We start from the raw sequence: 26,069 nt of genomic DNA on the forward strand, positions 1-26,069 counted from the left end.
TCAAATTCTGACAGCAGACCCTGGGTCCTGAGTCGTTTTATGCTCAGACCCTGAACCTGCTCATTAGGTGCTTGTCTCGCTGATCCTCTTCACGTAGCCATATGTCAGCCAATATACTCAACTCACTACTGCCACCTTTATTGCTAGGCTCATGCTAGTCCCTTTGCACAGAAAAAGAAACAGAGGGAAAGAGAAACACAGAGTTTTGAGTCTCTGGATCAAGCCATACCTGAAGTCAGAAACTTCCCTTGAACGCTTTAGTTATATGACTCAATAAATCATCCATTTACTGTATCCAGCTTGGGTTTTCTGACACTTGCAACTAAAAGAGTCTTAACGTATGCAGGGAAGAGGAGATGAGGGAGAGAGGAACAGAAAAATGAAGTAAAAAGGAACAGAGGAAGAAAACAATGAAAGATTTGTCCGGGGCTGTAGAACTAAACAGCATAGGATAAGAATACCAAGCGTAAAGCTCAGGGTCCAAGACTCTTTTCCATACTACTTTCCTTCAGAGATTAGTACTATTACTGATTGCCACACATTGTTACTTTAAATTTAACCAAATGCGATGTGACCTGTCATCAAGCCCCTGTAGGTTTAAGACATATATTCTCCCTGAGTAACTTACATTGTTTTCCTGGGGTGGTACACTTAAGAATTACTTTCACGATTAAGGTTCCCAAGGGGTCTATAGATGCCAGTTTTAATTTAAATAAATACTAATGCTAAAATCAATTTGTAGAATATTTCAATTGGATCAATAGGTACAGTCCTCACTAAATCCAAGGTATTTCCCTATTAGTGCTTCTTTAGAAGTGCATATCAACACCACATCAGGATTTTCAGAAAACTGCTACAAAGCCATTATTCTCAGAGACTGGATAAAACAGATGATGATCAAAACATAAGGCAAAACACAGTATTTCATCTTTGAATTCAGAGAACCTGATTCCTACTAAACACTGATAAGAGTCTTTCCCACAGGAGATCCCACTTGTGCCTCCCTAATTTTTTTGGTTTCATGGTGCTTTGTGCTGAGAACAGCAGAAGTAAGGCAGAGGATACAGCTGTCATCTGTGCCACAGAAACTGACACGCAGCTTAGTCACAGAACAGAGAGAACATGTGAAATTCACCATCACACCTTCGCAACAGTGTCAGCGTAAAGACTCAGGTCCTAGATATGATGACAGGACTGAAAATGCTTCCGGCTACAATGAAATGGATCTATCACACACTTGCCGACTTTATTCAAACTGATGATATTTTTCTTTAAACACTGGATTTAATTATTCTACCCATAAGAAATCCAGGTTGTTAATGAACTGATACATTTCTATAAATTAAAAACAAACATATCTCATACTACTAGTGGTTCCTGCCTCGCTAATGTTTCACTCAGGCCATCTCCCTCTTCTCTTCTTGTAGAACAACTTCAATAGGTAAGAAAGTTTTCTTATATCCAGGAAATTTCTTTAACCAGCAAAATCCATGGTGTTTGCTTTATATCTTCAACTCACTCCTTGCTTGTTAGGACATGCTGCCTCCTATTTCTGGTTATCCATGTAAGTTTCTTGTTCTTCCTACATAATTGCAACCCCCTGAAAGACAGGTACTGACTCTAACACGGCTTCTTCACCTGGAGCTTGTAACAACCTCCTACAAAGTAGGTAATCCATACGTGTTTTTAAAGAGAAAACTGGTTAGCCCTGGATATATTAAAACAGGGGTGTGGATATTCTAAAATAACACCAATATGACTGTGGAATGGGTTTGTCATTTAAGAGAGGTGTTCACTCAGCCTGAGAATGGGAGAAGGTGAAGACATTGTGAAGTGTGTGTGAGAAGTCAGAAGGTGTCTTCTCTCAAATGAAGACTTCCCGATCCTGTTCTCCACAGACAATTTAGTGTGGTTTAAAAGCTGCTGCTGGGAGCCGAGCTTATTAGCCACATTCTGATGAGGCCAATGCTACCAAAACCAGCCATGGGAGCTAATTCTCTGGGACTCCACAAACACTTTCTTGATACTGGAGATATCCTGGGATCTCAGTTCCTGTTCACCTCTGCCTCTGACTGGATTCTAGGTCTTGAGTAGGTCACTGCTTCCCTCTGGGCCTCAGTTTCCTTATCTTTAACATGAGGATAAAATTCCTGGCAGCGTAGCTAACTCACTCAATGCCAGGGAAAAAATTAACAATATTGATGGTGGTAATAATTAAATAGTAGCTAACATGCACTGAGTTATGCCACATTCTAGGCACTCTGATAAGTCCCATACCTACCTTAACTCTTACGATTCTCATAACAACTCCAGGACAGCAAGCACCATCACTATGTCTCTTTTACGGATGAGGAAAGTGAAGCTCAGAGATGTTAAATAACTTGACCAGGATCACAGAAGTAGGAAGAAGCAGAGCAGTATTTGAACCCTGGCATTCTGTTTGCAAAGCATCACCCTCTGTACCATTCTGCCTTACACAAATAAAATAAGCCCTGTGACACAAAAACCTTTATAAACTGCAAAAGATTAAACCACTGTAAAGTATTGTTATCATCAATGCAAACAGATGCTCATTACATTTATTGTAAAAAATAGGTAACCACCTGTCAGGTCTCCATATGCAAGCCTGGAGCCTGAAAGTCTGAAGTCCTGCTTGCCTCAGCTGATCATCTCCACCCACTGCCTGCATTTGCCATTGTCCCTAATCACCCAGCAGAGCTTCCCTGGACAAGCCCCTCACCCCACCCTGCCATCTTAACTATTATGATAATGTGAATACTCCTCACCCCACCCTACCGTCTTAACTACTCTTATCCCACCCACCATTGTAACTAAACTTATGGTACTGTATATTCTGGTGCCCCTGCCCCACCACTGTAACTGATCTTACTCTGTAACTCTATAATCCAACTCCTATCCCACTGCCCTTTGCTAATGACCTTTTTGGTCTTAGCCCACCTGCACCCAGGTGAATACAAAGCCATGTTGCTCACACAAAGCCTGTTTGGGGGGGGTCTCTTCATTCAAAGCACGCGTTTTTCAATACCACCAACCCATTTAGTGAATGCACATAAAGCTCTCTCAGTAATACTCAATCCATCTGCAGAGAAACAATTAGAATTGCATTAGCACATCATCACAGAAGAAGTTCTCTTGACACTATCTCCGCCAAAGAACTCATTCTTCCCTGGAGTTTGAAAAGGCAAAAAGAAAAAAAAAATCCCATGCCACATCTGACAATAGGAACAAACTCTTCTAACAGCTCTGATAATGCAACACTTCTGAAATAACAAGTTAAGGAACATACTTTGACTGCCCTCATTAGCTGGCAACTTGTGTGGGGACTGCAAACCAGCTTTACATCCAGAACAAATCCCAGGGAAGAATTCACACCACAGATCCTGTTTCTATTTACCAGTAAAACAACAGCCCCAAGTGTCCTTCCATAAAGCTATATAGTACCAAATCCAGAGCCCAAACTGGTTACAAAGGGTCACCATTGATGAGACATGGCATTTCAGGTCCACCTGCCACGGGCCAAGGAGGTATAAAGCTGATGCTGTGACATGCAATTTCTGGAGCCCTCCTTTTGCCTTGTCTATGCACTAAGTTACTTTGACATCACACCTGCTTCTATTCTGCCTGGAAGCCCTGTCTGCACAACAGATGGCGAGTGTTTGCCTGACAAATGTTCTTGGGTCAGTATAAGAAGGTGGTGCTGGGGACTGTGTGGGTACGAAATGAGTGAGACTCTTCTAGGGCAGAAGAGCAGCCATTGATCCCCAATTAAGCTAGGGAAACTTCCTACCTAGTGAGGGTCAGGGTATGTCTGAGCTCCGAATGTTCCCAGCTCTGTTCATCCCTTCTGACAATCTGGTCCAGGATAGTACAAATCCACTGCTGCAACAGGAAATTACAAAGGAAATCCTGATGTAGGCATTTAGAAAAAAATATATCAGAACAAAACCTTATCGAATTAAAAAGTTAACTTCAAATTCAATTCTATTTCCAACTTAGCTCCCTTGAATCTAAAAGATTCACCTTTCTTAACTCTAAAGTTAACCCTCTAATCCCAACTCCTAGCTTTCACCTCTTAAGTGTCTTTAACTTAAGATCAAACTTAGTCTCTTGAGGAGGTAGTTAAACTTCAACATCTAATTGGAATGAGTTCTTGGGAACTGAGAGCTTGGTTTATCATCACATCTGGTCTTCAGAAGTTAAGAAAATCCTCACTTTCTGCTATGTAAACTTAACACCAGAGTAACGTTCTATTTCAGCTATGATAGTAATTTTTTTTAATTATGCTATTATTCACTTAAAAAAATCCATGATGCAAGATATAAAGTAATATAATGCTCCTTGATGGTGAAAACACCTCTTAGGCACCATGCTCTGCATAAAAACTGTGTATCTGGAGGGAATCTTCTTCTCCCCTCATCCCAAACTGCACATAGCACCTGGTAGGCCTCAGTCTTCAATATAAAGAGCCAACTCGGCACATTCCGTTTCCTTTGACTCACTTGCTTAGATGGCTTAGGAAAGCAACCTGCTCAACATTAGTAAGTCTGGGCCCATTAAAAGGGAGACTGACACTAAACTGAAATCCATTTTAACTCTTCTCCAAGGTTTTCCTTGGACTCTCTAATCAGCCTTTCCTTTACACAGGGGCGAGAACAAATCTACTATAGACAATGAAGAAGAGAGCGAGATGATGCTCTTTTTGAGGGAAAGAATGACACTGGCTTCGCCCACTGTTTTCATCACAAAAATTGAAGTGGGCATGTGGTAGGTTCTCAAAAAACAAAACAAAACTGGCAAATAAAAACAGTGTGTGCTAAGCACTCTGCAGAGACCTTCCCATTTTCATGCTCGTATTTAATACTCACAAAATCCTAACAGCAGGGGGTATTATTATTCCAATTTTGTAGCCAAGGAAACAAATGCAAATAGCCAACAGTGGACAGAGTCATATTTGAATACTTAAAGCATGCATTTCCTATGAACAAGAGAGACATTTTGCAAATATGGGTACAATGTGGCTTTTTGTCACCTGCCTTGAGATCCACCCTATAGGCTAAGAATATAACCTTCCTCTGAATATTCAGTTGGAAGATAACAAGTCAGGTAAATTCAGCCTAGCAGTCCATGGGTAGGCCTCGGAGGATAGGAGGCCCCTGAAATGAAAGGCAACATTTTGTGTACATGTGAATTTTCCCATGGAAAAAGTCCACAGCTTTCAAATACTTTAAAGATTCTATGATCCTCCCAGCCCACAGAGTTTAATGAGTTAGCCGCTTTTAATTAAAGTTATGCTTCTAATTCTCATCCCCAAAGAGTCCAAAGGGCTCCAGATGCCCTTTGTATGCCTATTGAAAGAAAAATGATTAGCATGAAAGCCTGGTGGGTATTAGATGTGAGAATAGTCAGTCAAACACCGTAGGTATGGAAAGCACCCGCATAGATCACCACTTAATGAAGAATAGTAATTTTGAATTCATCCCATTGCTAGCATTTGTCCACAATGAGATTGAGAAGCCATTCTATTGCTGACCAGATGGTCCTGAGGATAGTGAAATGACAGAACCCCTGTATCACTCACCGGAGTCACTACTCTTCAAAATGTGAGAAAGAACCAACAAAATCCTCATTATGACAGTACCTACAAACAAGATCCTTCTGACCATTTCATTTTCTACACACTTCATCTGCAATGAGAATGTCCAGGCCTGAGGCTCTATACTTGGTGAAACCATGCTCATGTTCAAAAAGCATTTATTGAGAGCCTATGATATTCTAAACACTGCAATAAACACTGGTTCCTACACCATCTGGATACCCTCATGTGATTCTAGTCAACACGTTTAAAATAGAACAGTCACCAAATGAAGAACCCCGAGATTGGAGGAACCAGTTTAGGAAAGGGGTAAAAATCATGCCATGTACACAGTCAAAGGCATAGATGATTCTTTGAGAGGAGAATAATACATTGTCTTTCAACTTCTACGAAGTTTCTAGGTAGAAGAAGAAACAGAGAATCAATCCGAATTGCCGGAGAAGTCTGAAAGAGGACCACAGGGCAAAGATTTCAGAGAAGCAAACTGTTGGTTCACAATCATAGCAAGAAAGAAAGGAAATGAAAAAGCAAACTATTCTAGCTGGGGTTATTCAACAATGGAATAAGACAGCTGGCAAAATGTTAGTCGTTGCTGGAGGAATTTGAAATGCATTTATACATTAAAAGCACTAAAGCTATAATAATAAAACCAAAAGATGGGTTAGTTCAAGATGATTGTCCTAAAATACACAGTCAACATAGTCACTGTGTGAACCGTAAAAACGAATGTTGGTTGTTCTGTTTACAGAGAAGAATGTGATATTCACAAATCAACTTATCACAAATTACATGCTTACTCTATTAATGTAATGACCTTGGGAGCTGACTTATAGTCTTCCTTGACCTAATGAACATGCTGAGTATAATCAATTAGGTTTGCAATTAAAATTACAATTTATCTAACATCCCCCCTCTCTGCCCCCACCTTTTTTTTAGGCTCAGGAGACAGTGCAGTGATAAATATAAGCCCTTCTGCTGTGCCTATCTTTCTATTTTTTAAAGCATTTCTATTATGTATAATTTATTAAACCTTAAATTGCTTCCCTATTTGTTAGTTTCAGCAAAATTTAGTCAGGTTTCAACACAGAGTATCAAGGGATAATTAGGACAGTTAGCAGTGATTTATCATTTCTCAGCTGGGTTTTCATGCTTTCGCTGACTGCCTGTAGAAATCTGTTAGCCAGTTCTACACAGATCACTATGAAATCTCCTTTATCTTTGTGCAAATTGCTTTCCTATTTTCCTAAAGTGAGTTGAAAGATGAGCCAATTCATTCCTGAAAATCTAGCCACCGGTGTGCTTGTCATCAGAGTGCAGCTGAGGCCAGAGCCTCAGACGAACGGCTACAGTGGCTAATGGATGATGCAGTGCCATGGGAGGCTTTTTTCCAACCTGCTCCGGATTAGAAATTTAAACCAGGCAGCCCAACTTCAGGTTAGATCTTCACAAAACATGCACAGGGGTCTGTGAACGTGCCAATACACAGTTTATGGAGCACATATTGCTTAGGAAGCCACCAGAGAGGAAAAGCCCAGAAAAGGCAGAGACACTAGTTCTGTACCACTTCCACTGAAAAGAAGGATTTTATTAAGCCTGAACCAAAAAGGGAGGACCTCATGTTCTTTAGAGAGATTCATTTACTAGATGGTGAAAAATGAATGCTCTGGGTAATTTCATTTTGAATTGATTTATTTCTAAATGGGGGGAAATTGACACTTAGTGAAGAAAGTAAAAAGCGGTTCTCTGGAAAGAGCCAGCCAGTCTCAGGTATAACCCAATTATTCCAACACAGGAAATAAGGACATAGAAGGAAGGGTGGAAGGTCACCTGAGAAAGTCATTCCTTACAATGAATACCTTCCTTTCCCTTTCCCTACAGACTCTCAGAGAAGTATAAACTGACCCATATTTCCAGTTTATTTCTGCCACCTAAACCTAATCAAAGTCCACTTTTTAGAGATCTAATAGTTATTTGCAATTAGATTGCACAGCAAATTAAATCATAAATTTCTCTATCTCAGCCCTGGTTGTCACATTCCTAAAATACAACTTGCCTCCCTCCGGCACTTTATTTAAATCTCTGAGGCCAGGCTCCAAAGCAAGCTATGGATTTGATAATTTGCTAATGTGGCCACAGTAATTGTTTTGAGCCATATTTATGATTTTATTGGATCTTGCAACAATCAATAATAATCCATTGATGTCCCTGACTCTGGGGTTTTCTCACAGTCGACAAATGGGACAGTGGATTTATTTTTAATGTACTCACTTAGAACTCTCTCCCTGGGAGAGAGAGCCCTACATATTTTAATAAAGGGCAAGAAATGAATGGCCTCGGTACACATACTTTACCCTGAAAAACTAGCTGCAGGATAAGATTTAATGCTGAAAAGAAAGGAGAGAATAGACTAACAGGGCCCATTTTGTGCAGCACCACCATCATTAAAGTTAATGGAATTACTGTGTGGTCATGCACCAGAGGGAGCCTATTGGAAGTTAAGCTCTTCTAGGGCCATTGATTCACAGACTTTCACTCAAAGATTCCCACTGGCATGTGATGAGTATTGCAGATATGCAGAGGCACTTTAGAAATTGTTTACTCAAACTGCCAGTTAAGCATATTAAGAAACAACAATAATTGGATATTTTAGAGTAGATGATCTACTTGAACATGTCTTCTGCTGGAAGTAGCAAAAATTTCAACTCCAACTGGCTTAAACAATAGAAGACTTTATCGGATCACCTAATTTCTTTTTTGAGACAGAGTTTCACTCTATCACCCTTGCTGGAGTCCAGTGGCACAATCTCAGCTCACTGCAACCTCTGCCACCTCTCAGGTTCAAGCGATTCTTGTGTCTCAGCCTCCTAAGTAGCTGGAATTACAGGTATGGGTCACCACGCCTGGCTAATTTTTGTATTTTTAGTAGAGACATGGTTTCACCATGTCAGGCAGGCTTGTCTCAAACTCCTGACCTAAGGTAACCCACCCGCCTTGGCCTGCCAAAGGGCTGGAATTACAGGCGTGAGCCACCATGCCTGGCTGGATCACCTGATTTAAAGTCCAGAAGTAATGCAGGCTTCGAGTCTGGTTAATTCAACATTCCAATGATGTCACCTAGTGTCCAGCTTCTTTCTGTCTCTGACACTCCAGCCTCAGCATCTGTTTCATTCTCAGGCAGGCTGCCCTAGAAATTATACAATGGCTGCTAGAAGCTGTCAGTTACCAGCTTTCTTGTTCATAAGCTGTAGAGGAGAAAACAGCCTATCCACAACCAATGCATCTAAGTGCTCCATGATGATGGGACTCCAATCCTTTTCAGTGTAGGACTCCTAAAGCCAAAGGAATCCTACACTCTAAATAGCTTAGGAAGGGATTAATGAAAGCCATTACTGTGGCAGAGACAACCGACTTAAACCAAGCTGGGCAAATTATGGCCCCCAGGCCAAATTGGGCCCACAATCTGCTTTGATAAATAAAGTTTGATTTTTTGTTTTTTTATTTTGAGACGGAGTTTCGCTCTTGTTACCCAGACTGGAGTGCAATGGTGCGATCTCGGCTCACCGCAACCTCTGCCTCCTGGGTTCAGGCAATTCTCCTGCCTCAGCCTCCTGAGTAGCTGGGATTACAGGCACGTGCCACCATGCCCAGCTAATTTTTGTATTTTTAGTAGAGACGGGGTTTCACCTTGTTGACCAGGATGGTCTCAATCTCATGACCTCGTGATCCACCCGCCTCGGCCTCCCAAAGTAGATAAATAAAGTTTTATTGGAATACATCCATGTTCATTTCTGACAATTATTTTTCATATATTCTATGGCTGCTTTTGTGCTGCCAAATCAGTGATATAATTATGACAAAGACCATCTAGCCCTGAGAGCCTAAAATGTTTACTATCTGGCCTTTCATAAAAGAAGTCTGCCAACTCCTGGCTTGCACCAAACAAGGTCTGCACCTGGAGCTAAAGATAAGTTGAAAACTTTCCTAAGTTTGTTGCTACTAAATAAAGAGGGAGGGTAGAAAGAATGTTGGAGGGACAACCACAGTGCCCAAGATAGACATGACAGAAAATTCTTCAAGTCTAGAAAAGTAGGCTTAGACACTAAAAAACCCAGTCAATCTAAGGGACCTATCATAAGCACATGTGAAATACCCTCTGCCCTGAAATATACTCTGAATATCATCAAAACACCAAATACATTAAAAGTTGAATTACAGTTTCTTACCACAGCATTAGTCCCTTTGTAACGGCTCCCTACTCACCTTTTCACACTTCTCTCCTGCTGCCACTCTCTCTACACTAAATTCCTGCCATTTGGTCTCCAACCATTTCGTAGAACGTGCCAAGCTTATTCCCACGGCCATTTCCTCTGCCCAGAATGTTCTCTCTTCGCCAGCTCTTCACCTGTCTGGGCCCCTGTCATTCCCAGTTCTTGGTTTATAGGTCATCTCTTCAGTGGGCCTTTCATGACCAACCCATCTAAAGTAGCCACACTGCCCCATTCCCCTTCTACCGTGTCATTCCATTTCACAACACCTTGTTTTAGTCTTTCTAATATTACCCCAAATCTGCAATATTTTATTTGTTCCCTTTCACGTAGGGGAAAGAAGACAATATGCTGGGAGTTGTTCCTTGGCTGTCTTGCCTTCCACTTTATCCCAGGGCCTGGGAGCGCCTGGCACATAGTAGGTACTCAGTAAACACATATTGGGGTAATAAATACATTAATATAAACTATAGAACTGCTACAACTTTATCAGCCTTGCTCCATTATGGTGTCCATTTCAAAGTCTGTCCTTAAAAACAAGGACTACGTCTCATTATTCTTAGTTTCTCAGGGTCTGTGACAGTATCTGGCACATAGTAGGTAACAGAAGAATAAATTAATGAATGAATGCAAGAGAGATGAACATGAGGAGGAGGACCAGACTACCTTTGGTAGTGAGGAAATCCAGATAAGAGCGGTTCAGAACTAGAAGCAGCTACCTCAGAGTGCCCTGAGTTTCCAGGTATAGAGGAAGATGAAAGACAGACTTAAATGCTACAGGGATGAGTAACTGTCAAGTAGCAGATGATACTAGATGACTTTCAAGGTCACTTGCCCCTCTGGGATTCTCTTGAATTATCCTATGCTCTGAGTTTCTTCCTCAAGAGTGAGATTCATCGATGGTCATCTGATAGTGGAGCAAAGCTTGGAATCACATTTATTCCTTCCATGGCCGAACAGTTTCATCAAACTTACACTGCCAGAACCTGATTACATCTGGGAATTTATACCATTTACAACCAACAGACGAACTGAAACGCAAATAAAAGCCCCTGTTGGGCTGTTTGTTAGGGAACCAGGATAGAAAGCATGATAAGAAAATATTTTGCTGGGGGAAGAGGTACTGATATATGGACCCCAGAGTGGGAGACTTGAATGTGAACATTAGGGGAAATGAATTCCACCACGAAGAAGACGAGTATTTGGTGTGTTCACTTTGTTCGCTCAATGTTGTTTATTCTTCTCAACCACTCTAGGCAAGGTCAGCATCTTAAAGAATTCCATCTTCATTTTTCATGTAACATCGGGAACAAGGAAAATTTATTTAAAAGAATAAACTACCAGAGAAAGAAATAGAAGTTTTTATTATGGGAATCCAATAATATTATCTTTATGTTGAATGAGCTTAGGATTTCAAACCATTGTGTGTGTGTGTGTGTGTGTGTGTGTGTGTGTGTGTGTGTGTTTTACCCTTGTCTCCTGAGATTTAGGATTAATCTGATTGATAGGCTTCCAAAGATGTATGTCTCAATTTCCCTGATTCTGATGGACAAGAGTCTTCTTTGGAGAAGGGATCTATTAGACAATACAGGATGGATGCCTCATGGCATGTGAAATTAAAATTTCAAAATGACCCTTTCCCAACACTAACATAATTGACTTAGAAGGAGGGAAAGGATTCCTCACCATGTTTGGCCTGAGGGCCATTACAGAGTCTCACGATCTCAACATTTTTCACTCAAATGTCCTCAGGAAGGTCATTATTCTAATTCTTCCATGTCTGTGGCTCTGCAGGTTGCCTTGTCTATTACTCATTAAGCTGGTTTCCATCTGACCCTGGCTCAGCCATGAAACCCTTACTTTTCCAGCTGCTTTTTGTGTCTTGAGAATTACTTTATTAATGACTTTGGCAAAAAGGGTAAAGAGGAGCCCCTAAAGGGGACTGAGTAATTTGAGATGAATATCACGGAAGAATCAAGTCCAGGTCATCTAGACCAAGAATCAAAATATATTTACAAAAATAAATAAATGATTTCGCAGTTGATCTTTCTGGGTAACCATCAGAATCAACTGTGGACCTTTCAGAAATATACTTCATGGGCCCCATCCTCAGAGATCTGAAAACAGGAGGACTATAAGAACTACTTATATGTTAAAGATAATAAAGCAAAGAGAATTAATTATAATAGTCATTTCTTAATGGAAAGTTCTTCAAATGAGGGCCTTCATTTTTCTTTTAAAATGCACTTTAAAACGTAAATAGAATCCACAACCATGTACACATTACCCAATTTAACAATAAGATATTGTAAAGCTGAACCCCCCGGTACAATTCACATCCCACATTGGGCTGCTTCCCTCACTATCTCCACCCAGAGGTGGTAAGAACGCGATCTGTGTCTTCCCTTCTAAGCCATATAAAGATCTACATGTTTATAAATGTATATGGCAGCCTATTAGCAACCTGTTCTTATATTTTATTATTCCTTGCTGTTAATAACTCCTACTCAAAAGTTTGTAACATTTGAATGTGTTTCAGCTATAAGGCCCAATTTCAATCAAGGCACACATTATTATATGGACTTTCATTCCCCATTCTGTATTTAAGGATGTAGTCTAAAACAAATGGTTCTGGAGCACTTTAAGAGGCCAAGGTGGGAGGATCACTTGATATCAGGAGTTCGAGACCAGCCTGGCCAACATAATGAACTCCCATATCTAAAAAATACAAAAATTAGCTAGGTATGGTGGCTCAAGTCTGTAGTCTCAGTTTCTCAGAGGCTAAGGTGGGAGGATTGTCTGAACCCAGGAGGCAGAGGTTGCAATAAGCCGAGATCTCACCACGGCACTTAAGCCTAGACGATAGAGCAACATTCTGTCTCAAAAAATAAAACAAATGGCTCATCGACTGAGGTTGAATTGGCCACTAATATTTAATCAAAAGCACTGAATCTTTGTCATATGATGAATTGGGCTGCATTTATTTTACAGAAATGACAGTTCGGCCAGGCAATAATTTAAATGTCACAAGTTTAAAACTTTGAAATTAGAATGAGAAGATTTCATGGAGTTAGAGAATTTTACATACGATTTCTTAGGCTCGAAACACACATAGCAAAATGGTGAGGGAGGGTAGTAGCTCCCCAATGATTAGTTATTGATCACTAGTATCCTACAGGAAAATGACAACAGTGAGTAACTGGCCTTACTACATCAACAAAGGTAAGAAGCTGACTGAATAATGACGCCTTACATTTAGGTGGGATTTCAGGGTCTGCAAAACACTTTCCTTTCATAGGATGCCTGGCTTCACAGTGATTAAGTAGAAATCACAGGCTCTGAGCCTCGGCGATAAAAGACAGTTTACTGAATCCTACAAAACACTGAATGTCCCTACTACATGTGCCACATGTTGGCATTACAAATATCAAAATAAATTCAACAGCCAAATATCCACTTTGCTGTATGTCAGGGCCTCTAATTACTGAGGGGATTTGTTTGGTAGTGTTAATGAAAAATTAAACACTAAAAGCATATAATTCTGCTATAAATTGACATACAGCAATAAAGCAGCATTTAGGTTAATTAAACTTCACCTGTGTAATAAAGTTAAACAGGGATTGTCCTCTGGTTATTTTTAGATGGAAACCAACACTATTCCAAGCAGAGAAAAATAATACAGATTACTCTGTGTTGAGGGTGACAAAATATTTACAAAACCTGTGCTTCAACAGTTTCCACTGTGATTATAGGATATAAAGTATTTTTAGGAGCAGCCCGGTCGTAGGATATAATGAAGACGTGGAATTTTGGATATGCTGTGCTGTGAATCCCAATTCCACTGTCAACTGTGCTTTTACAGTATGTGACTTTACTTCTTCAAACCTCAGTTTCCCTAAGTGTAAAACATTAATGCCTACTTTTGCAGGCGTGAGGACTGAAGTAAGAATGATAAAACTAATGGTGAACATGTACTGAGACCTTACTATGTGCCAGGCACTATTTTACAGGGATTTACATGCATTCATCCATTTGGTCCTCACAACATTCCCAGGAGACAGGATACCCTTAAGACCTCCATTTTCTAAATTTATGAATGAATGTGGGGGCTCAGAAAGATTAAATGGCCCAAGGGCCACACACCTGGTAGGTGGCAGCTCTGCGTTTGAAACCAGGTAGTCTGACCCCAGAGTCTCCCCTCTTTATCCCTGTGCTTTTACTTCCCACATTTTCTTCTCACCTTCATCCCTGCTTCAGGATCTCTCTCATCCCATTCACTTTAGTTGCCTGTGAGTTTGAATGAACAGAGTAAAAGTAAGAACGTGAAAATACTAGGGGACTTGGTTAATTTTTCTTTCAGTGCTTTGATCCAAATGGCATCATGCAAATCGAAGTTAATAAACTAGAAATGAAAAACTCAAGGATTTGATATCTCCTTAGGAAAGGGCTTGAGGGTTTAGTAGGAGAGAGGAAGTTTCCCAAAGAAGACAGGCAGGTCCCCAGCTGCTTCTCCTGCTTAGAGAGCTGTGGACTGAGGGTTTTGCCTCAAATTATCAGGAAGGGGAGCGGGGGGAAGTCAGAGACATTTACATGCCAGAGGGAAAGGGCATGGAACCTCAACACTTCTCAAAGGCATCCACTCCCACATGTACACCCAAACCCATCCCCTAAGCACTGCAGTTGTTTTTGGTCTACCAACCCAGTCAAATTGGATTCATTCTGAGTGCAGAGATTAAAATTGTAAGGCAATTCTATGAGATAAAAGCTACAGCATCCTGAAGATACTAATTCTTCAGGCAGTAAATACATGCATTAGATATAAACATAGTCAAGGCACCATTCACCATGACTATAATCAAAGGATCAAAGGCTTGGCCAGTCACAGTGGCTCATGCCTGTAATCTCAGCACTTTGGGAGGCTGAGGTGGGTGGATCACCTGTGGTCAGGAGTTTGAGACCAGTCTGACCAACATGGAGAAACCTCAACTCTACTAAAAATACAAAAATTAGCCAGGTTTGTTGGCACATGCCTGTAATCCCAGCTATTCGGGAGGCTGAGACAGGAAAACCACTTGAATCCAGGAGATGGAGGTGATGGTGAGCCAAGATCACGCCGTTGTACTCCAGTCTGATCGTGAGATCACGCCATTGCACTCCAGTCTGATCGTGAGATCACGCCATTGCACTCCAGTCTGATCGTGAGATCACGCCATTGCACTCCAGTCTGATCGTGAGATCACGCCATTGCACTCCAGTCTGATCGTGAGATCACGCCATTGCACTCCAGTCTGATCATGAGATCATGCCATTGTACTCCAGTTTCACAGGAGTGAAACACCATCTCAAAAAAAAAACAAAAGTCCTTTGGCAAATTATACCTCTCTTGAAATTTCTTTCCAAATGTGAATAGTCAGTAACAGTAAAAGAAAATCATTTTCATCCTCAAGATACAGCTTTCTTCCTCGGTGCACACCAAATCTTTCCCAGAAATTGGTTTGAGTTGAGAGCAGTGGCTCTGTGGAGATTCCCCTATAACTACTTCTTATCACTCCTTCAGGAAAGCAGCTTCAGGAAACTGAAGTGTGCATCAGAATCACTTGCAGTGTCTGTTAGGACAGAGTCCTTGGCCCCACATCAGAACTACTGAGTCAGCACAGCGGGGGCAGGCAGGTTTCTACCCTATAACTAATTTCTTTAGGTAACTGTGAAGTACTCTTATCAATTTATAACCCTGACTTACTCATTATCACCTTCACATATACCACAGGCTAAAAATGTTCAGACAGAGAAGGCCAGTACTTTTTCCCCCAATTAATAAGGCAGACTTCTGAATTTTCAAGGGTCATTTTTATAAAAAGTTCAAATAAGATATTCAGATCACACAAGTTATATAGTCAGAGGAATGTTTTCTCAATAATTTAACTGAAAGGCAGTCATTCATAGCAAGAGAATTCAGTGTATAATAATTAAGTGAATTTGGCAGGACCATAAACCATCTCACTATTAGTTACATCCCCTTAAAGCCTAGTCACAATTTATTTTATAGATGAGAAACTGAGGTTGAGATTAAAGTTAAGCAACATGCACGAGGTCCCAGGGTCGTGATGTGGCAGAGCCGGGATTTGAACTAGGTTGAACTGGTCAGATTCCATACCCATGTTCAAATCTTAGTTGACGGCTGTTGCATGTACCACCCACCAAATACGAATATGTCAGTTTTTCTCCACCATCACTCAATACAATAGATATGGTTTCGACATTCAAAAAACAAGGAAATAGATGTTCAGAGAGGCTACAAGGCTGATCCAAAGGTGCATAGTTAGGAAGTTAGTAGAGCTGATATTCCTAAAAGAACCTCTGACCGATGCTAAAGCACGTCAACTACTGACTTAATTAAGAGACAAAATGGCACAGTTTTCATGAATCTGAAAGATTACCAAATGTTCAGGTGGAAAATTTGTTCTAGAACCACAGAAACTTATCAGTGAACAGAAGAGCTTCCTTTTTATCTTATTCGATTTTTGAGTTATACTTCTATAAAGAATTATCTTATTCTTCTGCAGCAACCTAAAAAGTAATTTTCAGTATCTCAACAGTTATTAACAGCTACTTCCCACAGCATTAATACTATAAAATTCCATTTCTAAGTAGAAGATTCAAGTCCCATAAACATAGAAGAGTGTAACCAAGCGTAATCTATAAATAGTTCTTATGAGATTCCAGATTACCTGCCTGGCATAAATCTCTCTTTAATATACCTAAAACACCATCCCACCCAAAGATGTACATACTCACTATTCTAAAAGTTAGCTTACATTAAACTCATTAAGCAGCATCCCTTCTAAAGGAATGAATATTGCCTAATGGTTTGGTTAGATGGAATTACATTACAGAACATGATTTGCGAACTTGATTCATGGAAATTTTGGTCTACTTTAGTGAAACCTGGAATATTGGAGACTTCTGATAGAGATTCCAGGAGTACCCTGACCGCATGCTGGAATATACATACACATCATCTTCTAGTATCTGTTAACTAAAGTTTGAAACTTACAAGATTCATTCCAACCAGCAACAAGCAAAGTTCCATTATCATCTTTACTCTCTTCCCCACACATAAAAGCCATAGGAAATACAGGAGAGAAAAAGCTGTATCTTTTCCTTATCCATTGCCAGGTTCATGGCTCAGACCCCTGCAACACAATACAGATGAACAAGAGAAAAGCCTAACAAATGTATTTAATATAAGTTTTATGTGCCATGGGAGCCTTCTGAAATAAAGACCCAAAGAAACAGGAGACAAAACTGTGCATTTTTACGGACAGTTATGCAGAAGGATGATTGGAAGATAAAGAGTATGACTTGATGATAACGAATTGGGGAAAACTTGGCAAGGCCCATGTGTTCAGATTCTTCTTGGCATGTGAGCATAGGGCAGAATTCCTCTGGAATGAGGGCCTTACGACCCATTTGCAGGGGAAGTATGTCAGAGACTTCTTTTATGGTGCACTTGAGGGAAGACAAATGGAAGAAGGTCAGAGAGTGATTTTCCTGCTTCTGTACTTTTCTCAGTTTCCTTCACCTTAAAATACTCAGTATGCAGAGCTAGCATATTCGGGGATAGTGTGCCCTGAGACCTATCATAAACAATGATTAAATCCAAGTCCTCACAAAGCTTATTTTCTCAAAGAACTAGAGAAAAGACAGAGGTACAGGTGCATAACCAAACAAATAAAAGACAATGAAGAATGCCTTGAGAGAAATCAAATCATGCACCAGGATGGAGAATATGGGCTTTAGGAGAGCTACTTCAGAAGAAGGGTCAGGGAGGCTGTCTGGATCCGTATGGTTGAAGATGAAAGAAAAAGATGGTTTCTCAAGCCTGCAGGACATCAAATTGCTGCAATAATCACCTTGTGGATGGCAGGGTTCTACTACATTTAAACCCAAAAAGGGAGAGTTAATAATCAATTGTGAAATAAGAGGTCACTTTTTTACTTCAATATTTCCCTTTCCTGACTACAAGTGCCTTACTGACTAAACGCGGCCACCCTTGTTCTGTGCAGAGCAGAATATAAAGCCCCTGAAACAAAAAACCCTATAGTGGTATCATGTTCAAGAGGCTAGCTCAGTGGTGCACCTTCATTAACAATAACAACAGTTGCTTCAGGGGAAAAGACCATTACTGGGCTTATTGCTATTACCACTCAGCATGAGACAAAAATGGTTGAGGACCCAGGGATCAGGCAGAATATCAAGAATGAGACACAGAGGCAAAGATGAAGAGAAACAGTCACTGTGCTTTCCATGGCAGGTTGTCAAATGCTGCCTTAAAATGTGCAACTGTGAATTTCAAAATATGAAATGCTCAGAGTCTTGAATTGCAGTTCTCACAACTGGACAGAAGAATATTAAAGATGCTGCTTTGTCCCCTAGAGGGGCTGGCTACTGCAAGACCAGCTTCCAGGGGTCATAACTATGGGGCCATTGCCACTTACTATTTTATCATCATATGATACTGAGGCTGGTAAATATCTCTCATGGGATGTGCTTGTTAATAATGAAGATTCCCAGTCCCCAACCACAATTATTCTAACTAAGGAGATTTAGAATAAGAACTGAGAATCAACTTCTTGTTGTTGTTAAGTGATAACAAAATTAATTTTCATGCAGGTGATAGAAAGATCACATTTTGAAAAACAGATGTGACTTTAGATATGGATACTTCATCTAAAAGAACACTTTTGGAACCTTCATTGTTCACTGGGATTTTGTGTGTGTGTGTGTGTGTGTGTGTGTGTGTGTGTGTGTGGTGGTTTTACTTTTAACCACCATATTCTACAAATGATTCTAGACAGCCCCATTCATTCACATCAGGGGACTTCTGTGATCAGGTTAAACAATTGAAAGATGTGCAAGACAACATAATCTGCTGAGTTAAAAAACAGAATTGTTTTTAAAAAATAAACAAGCTAAATAATCCTGGTGGTGATAATAATACGCATATTCAACAACGCGTATGTAAGAATGGTATGTTAAGAATCAGTCCGTCAGCATCACCATCAAAGCTAACAAAAACATCACAAATTTAGGCCAGATAATTGGGACCTCAAAAAGTAATTACTGTGGGAGTTACACAGTCTACAGCCATGGTTATCAGTCCAGCTAGATTTAATGCTTGTTTGTTCTTTGTGTGTGTTGATTATTTTTAGTCAAGAGATAATTCAAATATCATAAAATTCACCCTTTCTTTTGAGACAGAGTCTCACTGTCACCAGGCTAGAGTGCAATGGTGCCATCTCAGCTTGGTGCAACCTCTGCCTCCTGGGTTGAAGCGATTCTCCTGCCTCAGCCTCCAGAGTAGCTGGGACTACAGGCGTGCACCACAACGCCCAGCTAATTTTTTGTATTTTTAGTAGAGATGGGGTTTCACTGTGTTAGCCAGGTTGGTCTCGATCTCCTGACCTCGTGATCTGCCTGCCTTGGCCTCCCGAAATGCTGGGATTACAGATGTAAGCCACCACATCCAGCCCCAATTCATCCTTTTTAAGTGTACAATTCAGTGACTTTATTATATTCACAATGTTACACAAACATCACCACTAAGTCCACAACGTTTTCATTACCCTAAAAGAAACTTGTCAAAGTCTCCAAGAAATATGGGACTATGTGAAAAGACCTAATTTACCTTTGATAGGTGTACCTGAATGTCATGAAGAGAATGAATCCAAGCTGGAAAATATTCTTCAGGATATTATTCAGGAAAACTTTCCCAACCTAGTAAGGCAGGACAATACTCAACTCCAGGTAATACAGAGAACACCACAAAGATATTCCTCAAGTAGAGCAACCCCAAGACATATAATCGTTAGATTCACCAGGGTTGAAATAAAGGAGAAAATTCTAAGGGCAGCTAGAGAGAAAGGTCAGGTTACCCACAAAGGAAAGACTGTCAGACTCACAGCAGATCTCTCAGCAGAAACCCTACAAACTAGAAGAGAGTGGGGATCAATAGTCAATATCCTCAAAGAAAATAATTTTCAACCCAGAATCTCATATCCAGCCAAACTAAGCTTCATAAATGAAGGAAAAATAAAATTTTTTGCTAACAAGCAAGCACTCAGAGATTTTATCACCACCGGGCTTGCTTTACAAGAGCTTCTGAAAGAAGCATTACACATAGAAAGGAACAACCAGTATCAGTCATCCCAAAAACTTACCAAAAGGTAAAGAGTATCTCCATAATGAAGAATCTATATCAACTCATGGGCAAAATAGCCAGATAGCATTAAATGACAATATTAAACTCACAAATATCAATATTAATCCTAAATTTAAATGGATTAAATGCCCCAAAGACACAGACAGGCAAATTGAATAAAAAGTCAAAACCCATTGGTATGCTGTATCCAGATCCATCTCATAAGCAAGGACACACAAGGACTCAAAACAACGGACTGGAGGAAGACTCACCAATCAAATGGAGAGAAAAAAAAAAACAGGAGTTGGGGCCGGGCACGGTGGCTCAAGCCTGTAATCCCAGCACTTTGGGAGGCCGAGGAGGGTGGATCACGAGGTCAAGAGATCGAGACCATCCTGGTTAACATGGTGAAACCCCGTCTCTACTAAAGATACAAAAAATTAGCTGGGCATGGTGGCACGTGCCTGTAATCCCAGCGACTCGGGAGGCTGAGGCAGGAGAATTGCCTGAACCCAGGAGGTGGAGGTCGCGGTGAGCCGAGATTGCGCCATTGCACTCCAGCCTGGGTAACAAGAGCGAAACTCTGTCTCAAAAAAAAAAAAAAAACAAAAAAAACAAGAGTTGTAACTTTTGTCTCTGACAAAATAGACTTTAATGGTAACAAAGACTAAAAGAAACAAAGAAGGACATTACATAATGGCAAAAGGATCAATGCAACAACAGGAGTCAATGATTATAAATATATACGCACCCAATATAGGAGCACCCAGATACATAAGACAAGTTCTTAATGACTTATAAAGAGACTTGGACTCCCGCACAATAACAGAGGGAGACTTTGACACCACATTGTTAATATTTGACGGATCAATGAGATAGAAAATTAACAGGGACATCTATGATTAGAACTCAGACCTGGAACAAGTAAACTCAGTGAATATTTTTAGAATTCTTCACCCCAGGTCCACAGAACATACATTTTTCTCAGTATCACATTACAGCTGTTTTCAAAGTGACCACATAATTGGAAGTAAATCACTTCAGCAATTGCATAGCATTTCACAGACTTAAATGAAATATTGGTTGGCTGTTTCTTATTTTCTTCCCTTATTCCTTCCTGTCTCTGCTGTTAAGCACAATTATCAGCATAAAAGAGGTTTTTAATATCTATTTTTAGATTGCATTCCAGCCTGGGCAATAGAGCAAGACTCCTGTTCTCTCTCCCCCCTTCTGTTTCTCTTTCTTTCTTTCTTAAAAAAAAAAAACAAACCTGTACCCATTAGGAATCATTCCCCATTCCCTCCTTGTCCCAGTCCCTGTCCCTAGCAACCAATAATCTACATTCTACTTCTATTCAGAGCCTGTTGTACAGCAAATATTTTCCGTCCCCCTTTAGACTGGCTAAATGAAAATTGAGATCATATAACCTATTTATTCATATAAGTTTTAGCTATGCTTATTATGTACCTATTATCATTCTGTGCATTCCACTTAATACAGATTGTGCACTCTCCCATGTCACTAGCTATGCCTCTACAGTATCACTTTCAATGGCTGAAGGAATTCCAGCAAATAGATATTGCATAGTGCATCTAACTAATCCGGTAGAGTCAGAATTTATATGTGAACCCTGAGTTTTAAAAAAACCTGGGAAGCAAGTTTAAACATTCATGTTTTGCATTTCAAGAACTGATTTCAAAAAGAAGCCACAGGTATTAAATCCTTTCTTTGCATCTGTATATTTAGAGCCTCACATGAGGGTGAGACAGTGGCCCACAGGAAAGCTGAAAGTCTCTTTTTCTATCACCACACCCTGTGTCTAGAGCAATTGGGAGGCCAGCCCTTTTTTATGATAAGGAATTTGGTGGCCCATAGGGTGGCAGTCCCTACATAACTTTCATTCCTTAGAGGTACTGCCCAGAGATTCTATTTTAAAAGTCCCAGAATAGCTGTGTTAAAGTCAAAAGTGAAGCAAGATCAAAAGAGAACTTAACATTTACTTGGCATTGTTTGTGCGGGCAACCCCTTATCCACTCACAGCTAGTCTTAGCACCATTAAACTTTACTTCAACAATGTATAACATTAACATCCCACCCTGACTTGCTTCTGACTTCTAGCACCAACAATAGAGCCTTTTCTTTGACTTAGGTACAGCAGCTACCTGCATAGGAATTTGCATTTGCATGAAAAGAGCTGAAATCCAGCTTCTGAATCAGCCAGGATTTTATTATTTTATTTTTACTACAGAAACAGAGACTATCCTAATAAATCGTCCTTTCTTCTCCTAGCACACTTAAAAACCCATCTTTGAGCTCCACTGACTCCATTAGGTTTGAACTTTGGTATTAAGTATACAGGGAGGAAAAGAGTAGGTGTGGGGGGTGAAGAGAAGGAGAATGGAGAGAAGCACAAAGACAGGAAGGAAGGGAGGCACCTTGATGCTACTGCTGTGGTTATCCCATCACTCAAGAACAATCTCAAAAACAAGGAAGCAAAAGCAAGACTGTGTAAAGAAGCCAACGTGGCTGGGCGTGGTGGCTCAAGCCTGTAATCCCAGCACTTTGGGAGGCCAAGGAGGGTGGATCACGAGGTCAAGAGATCCAGACCATCCTGGTCAACATGGTGAAACCCCATCTCTACTAAAAATACAAAAAATTAGCTGGGCATGGCGGCGCGTGTCTGTAATCCCAGCTACTCAGGAGGCTGAGGCAGGAGAATTGCCTGAACCCAGGAGGCGGAGGTTGTAGTGAGCCAAGATTGCGTCATTGCACTCCCGCCTGGGTAACAAGAGCGAAACTCCGTCTCAAAAAAAAAAAAAAAAAAGAATGTGTGTCAAAGACACCCCAGGTTTAACACGGGGCCACAAAATCCACATGAAATTCAGATACTATTTCCTAGAGACTCCCTCACATGAACTCCTTTGACATCTGTTTCTGGACTCCTTGATTTAGTTTCTGTTTTAGCATTTGCACTATAGTAATTTTACTACTAAAGGTAAATGTCTTGTAAACTAATGGGAAACATATTGTTTGGCACAGATGTCAGGATTTATGGCTCTAACACTGAGGGTCTCTCTGACCTCCAAGATAGCATAATGAAACAGCAACGTGCTGCAAATGACTCGTTGTGATTTTTTATTAGTGCTCATAATCGCCCCTTATTAATTTGTATGCACATAATAAGCACTCACCTTCACAGTCTGTCCGGCTTCGGGGCCATCCTAGAAGTAGGAAAAAAACCAACAGAGGTGAGAATAGATAGATGTTATCTCCTTTATTCAGAAATATCACCCATTAATAATTTAGATGCAATTTCATTGTGTGTTAATTTATAGTATTCCCATGGGGACCATCGACTTCAAATGTGTGGGACTAGACAGTTCTCCATTTCCGCCTGAGAGTAAGTGAGAAGTTATGTATAAAAATGATATAAATTCTCCAGCAAGCCAACTCCTTGCTACTTTTCATGCTCTTTGCTCTTGGCTATGGTTTTAATTGCATTAAGGGAAGGCTGAAAATGTTTGGGGAGGTGAAGTATCACACCTTTTGGTTATCTTTAGATGTGGTCTAATTAATGCCTGATTACTTTAAGCTTCTACTCAGGAAATCTGCTATGAACATAAGCCATTAAGCAAGAATATGGGGTATTTCATATGGGAAGCGTCCTCTCTGGCTATTCTGACCTTGGCGAAGACAAATGGTAGTGTTCATTCTAGTTGGACCCTTTTCCTAACCTAGTTCCCTCTCTGCTTCTGAAGCTTAGCTGAAAATGAGCAAACTCACCTAGTCACCAGCCACAATACAAAACAAAAGCAGATACTCAGCTGGCTGAGATGGCAAAACAGGCAATGGCTCCACAGTCAGAAATTCCGAAACAGAATTTGGCCTCTGCAGCTTTAGCCAGGTCTGTCTACCTCTACGAGCCTAACTAATGGGGTGAGAACTCCTGCCCTGCTGTGGCAACGATTAAGCAGAACTGTGGATATCAGGGATTTTCAAACTTAGAGTCACAACCCATTCGTGGGTCATTAAGTCAGCTTAGTGGGTTGCAATCAGCATTATAAACAAAACAAATCAGATTTTATTTTATTTTATTTTTGAGATAGAGTCTAACTCAGTTGGCCAGGTTAGAGTGTGATGGCATGATGGTGGCTCACTGCAGCCTTGACCTCCTGGACTCAAGTGATTCTTCTGCCTCAGTCTCCCAAGTAGCTGGGACTACAGGCATGCACCACCACGTCCAGCTAATTTTTGTATTTTTTGTAGGGACAGGGTTTTGCCATGTTGCCCAGGCTAATCTCAAACTCCTGAGCTCGAAGGATCTGCCAGCCTTGGCCTCCTAAAGTGCTGGGATTACAGGTATGAGCCACCACATCCAACCAGAAATCAGATCTTAATAGAATAAAAACTATTAGACTGCACATGAGTAAACATTGTTTTGTGAAACTCTGATTTCCTTTATCAATATAGATATATGCATATATTTCATATATGCGTATCAGGGAATATATATCTTACTGTAGGTTATAGTTAAAAAAAAAAAACAAGTTTGACCACATTGCATATACGAAAGTAATCTAGGTGATATCACAAGTCAGCTCTTACATTTATGGAATTAACTTTGTAGTGAAACATGTTTCATAACCAGCAATGACCATTTCCTTATAAATGTGATTTTATCTTGTATCTCACTAAACACTGACAGAGTTTTCATTCACTGTCTTAATTTGGTCTCTAGAGAAACACAGTTTGTAACATAAGCTTGATTAACCCACTCTGGGCTAAACTACCTGCCTAAAGGTGACTCAAATGGTATGACACACAACACACACACATACAAGGCATTTGGGGGAAGTTGGCTACTCTTAACACAGACAAGGCAGCAAAAAAAAAAAAAAAAATCTATTTGAGAAGAAAATGAGCACTTTTAGTCAGAGCTTTTATAACCTGAGCACACTGGCTTTCTTTATCTAGTCTCTTTGACGCTCTATGGTAGAGAGCTGGGGAGGGGAGGAAGAATGGCAAACATTCAGTTTAACACACAGACTGAGTACAGAGTCCTCACATTTTGATAGAGTTTCCTTTGTTCAGGCCCAGTGGCTCACACCTGTAATCCCAGCACTTTGGGAGGCTGAGGCAGGTGGATTACAAGGTCAGGAGTTCAAGACCAGCCTGGCCAACATGGTGAAACCCCATCTCTACTAAAAATACAAAAAAAATTAGCTGGGCATGGTGGCGGGTGCTTGTAATTCCAGCCACTCTGGAGGCTAAGGCAGGAGAATGGCCTGAACCTGGGAGGCAGAGGTTGCAATGAGCTAATACGCATCACTGTACTCCAGCCTGGGCAACATAGTGAGACTTCTCCAAAAAAAAAAAGACTTTCCTTCCAAAGAGCAATTACAAAGTCATCCAACTTCAAAGCCATGAAGGACTTTATGCATTGTTACCCCAGCCATTTCCACAGAGGTCCTGAAGGAGCTCATGGTATGTTACTATGGATTTACTCACTTCTCCACTAAGGACTCACCATGGTCATCCTTCTCCCAACCTGAGAAGTGTTAGCTCAACCTCTGCCTAAAAGTCTCCAGTGACCGGGGATCTGATCTCTTTACTGGTCAGTGGGCCACACCCAACCAGTCAATCTGTGATTAATCTCTGTAGCGTGAATTAAAGATAGAGAAAAGGTAAGGTCCAACCTAAGTGGCATATCACCGCTACCTGAAATTAGAGCAAGGCTTGGTCCGTGCAGTGTTCAAAAATTATTTACCATGGAATGAAAATGGTTTCTCCAGTCCCAGTTCCAAGCAATCTGTAATGACTGAATGTCCAAATATCCATTAAATCACTTATCCATTACTCCCACCTGCTTGATAAACAAGCCTCAGACATCATCTTGGACACTATTCCATGTCCACCTTGAGGCCGATGGATAGTAAGGCTGTCCTGCATTAGTAATGTCTTTTTTGGCTGCTACATGAAATACAAATAA

The 26,069-nt window shown here is 40.5% G+C and overlaps 1 protein-coding gene across 44 annotated transcripts in view; it reads right to left on the reverse strand.

Moving 5' to 3' along the window:
- FHIT (fragile histidine triad diadenosine triphosphatase) overlaps nt 1-26,069 on the reverse strand; it is a 1,534,178-nt gene that overhangs the window by 286,049 nt on the left and 1,222,060 nt on the right. For 23 of the 44 annotated variants that reach the window (XM_078351368.1, XM_054246241.2, XM_054246229.2 and 20 more), the window contains 2 exons: nt 23,272-23,301; nt 3,809-3,900 (listed from right to left, as the gene is read on the reverse strand). The exons of 10 other annotated variants lie outside the window; for them this stretch is intronic. In XM_078351368.1, coding sequence (XP_078207494.1) covers nt 3,809-3,900; nt 23,272-23,301 — 122 coding nt within the window. Of the gene's footprint in view, nt 1-3,808; nt 3,901-3,924; nt 15,221-23,271; nt 23,302-26,069 lie in introns of those variants that run through there. 11 more of the 44 variants (XM_078351371.1, XM_035274392.3, XM_054246245.2 and 8 more) reach the window with 2 other exon arrangements.

This window comes from Callithrix jacchus, chromosome 15 (assembly GCF_049354715.1).
Source record: "Callithrix jacchus isolate 240 chromosome 15, calJac240_pri, whole genome shotgun sequence".
Classification (NCBI taxonomy): domain Eukaryota; kingdom Metazoa; phylum Chordata; class Mammalia; order Primates; family Cebidae; genus Callithrix; species Callithrix jacchus.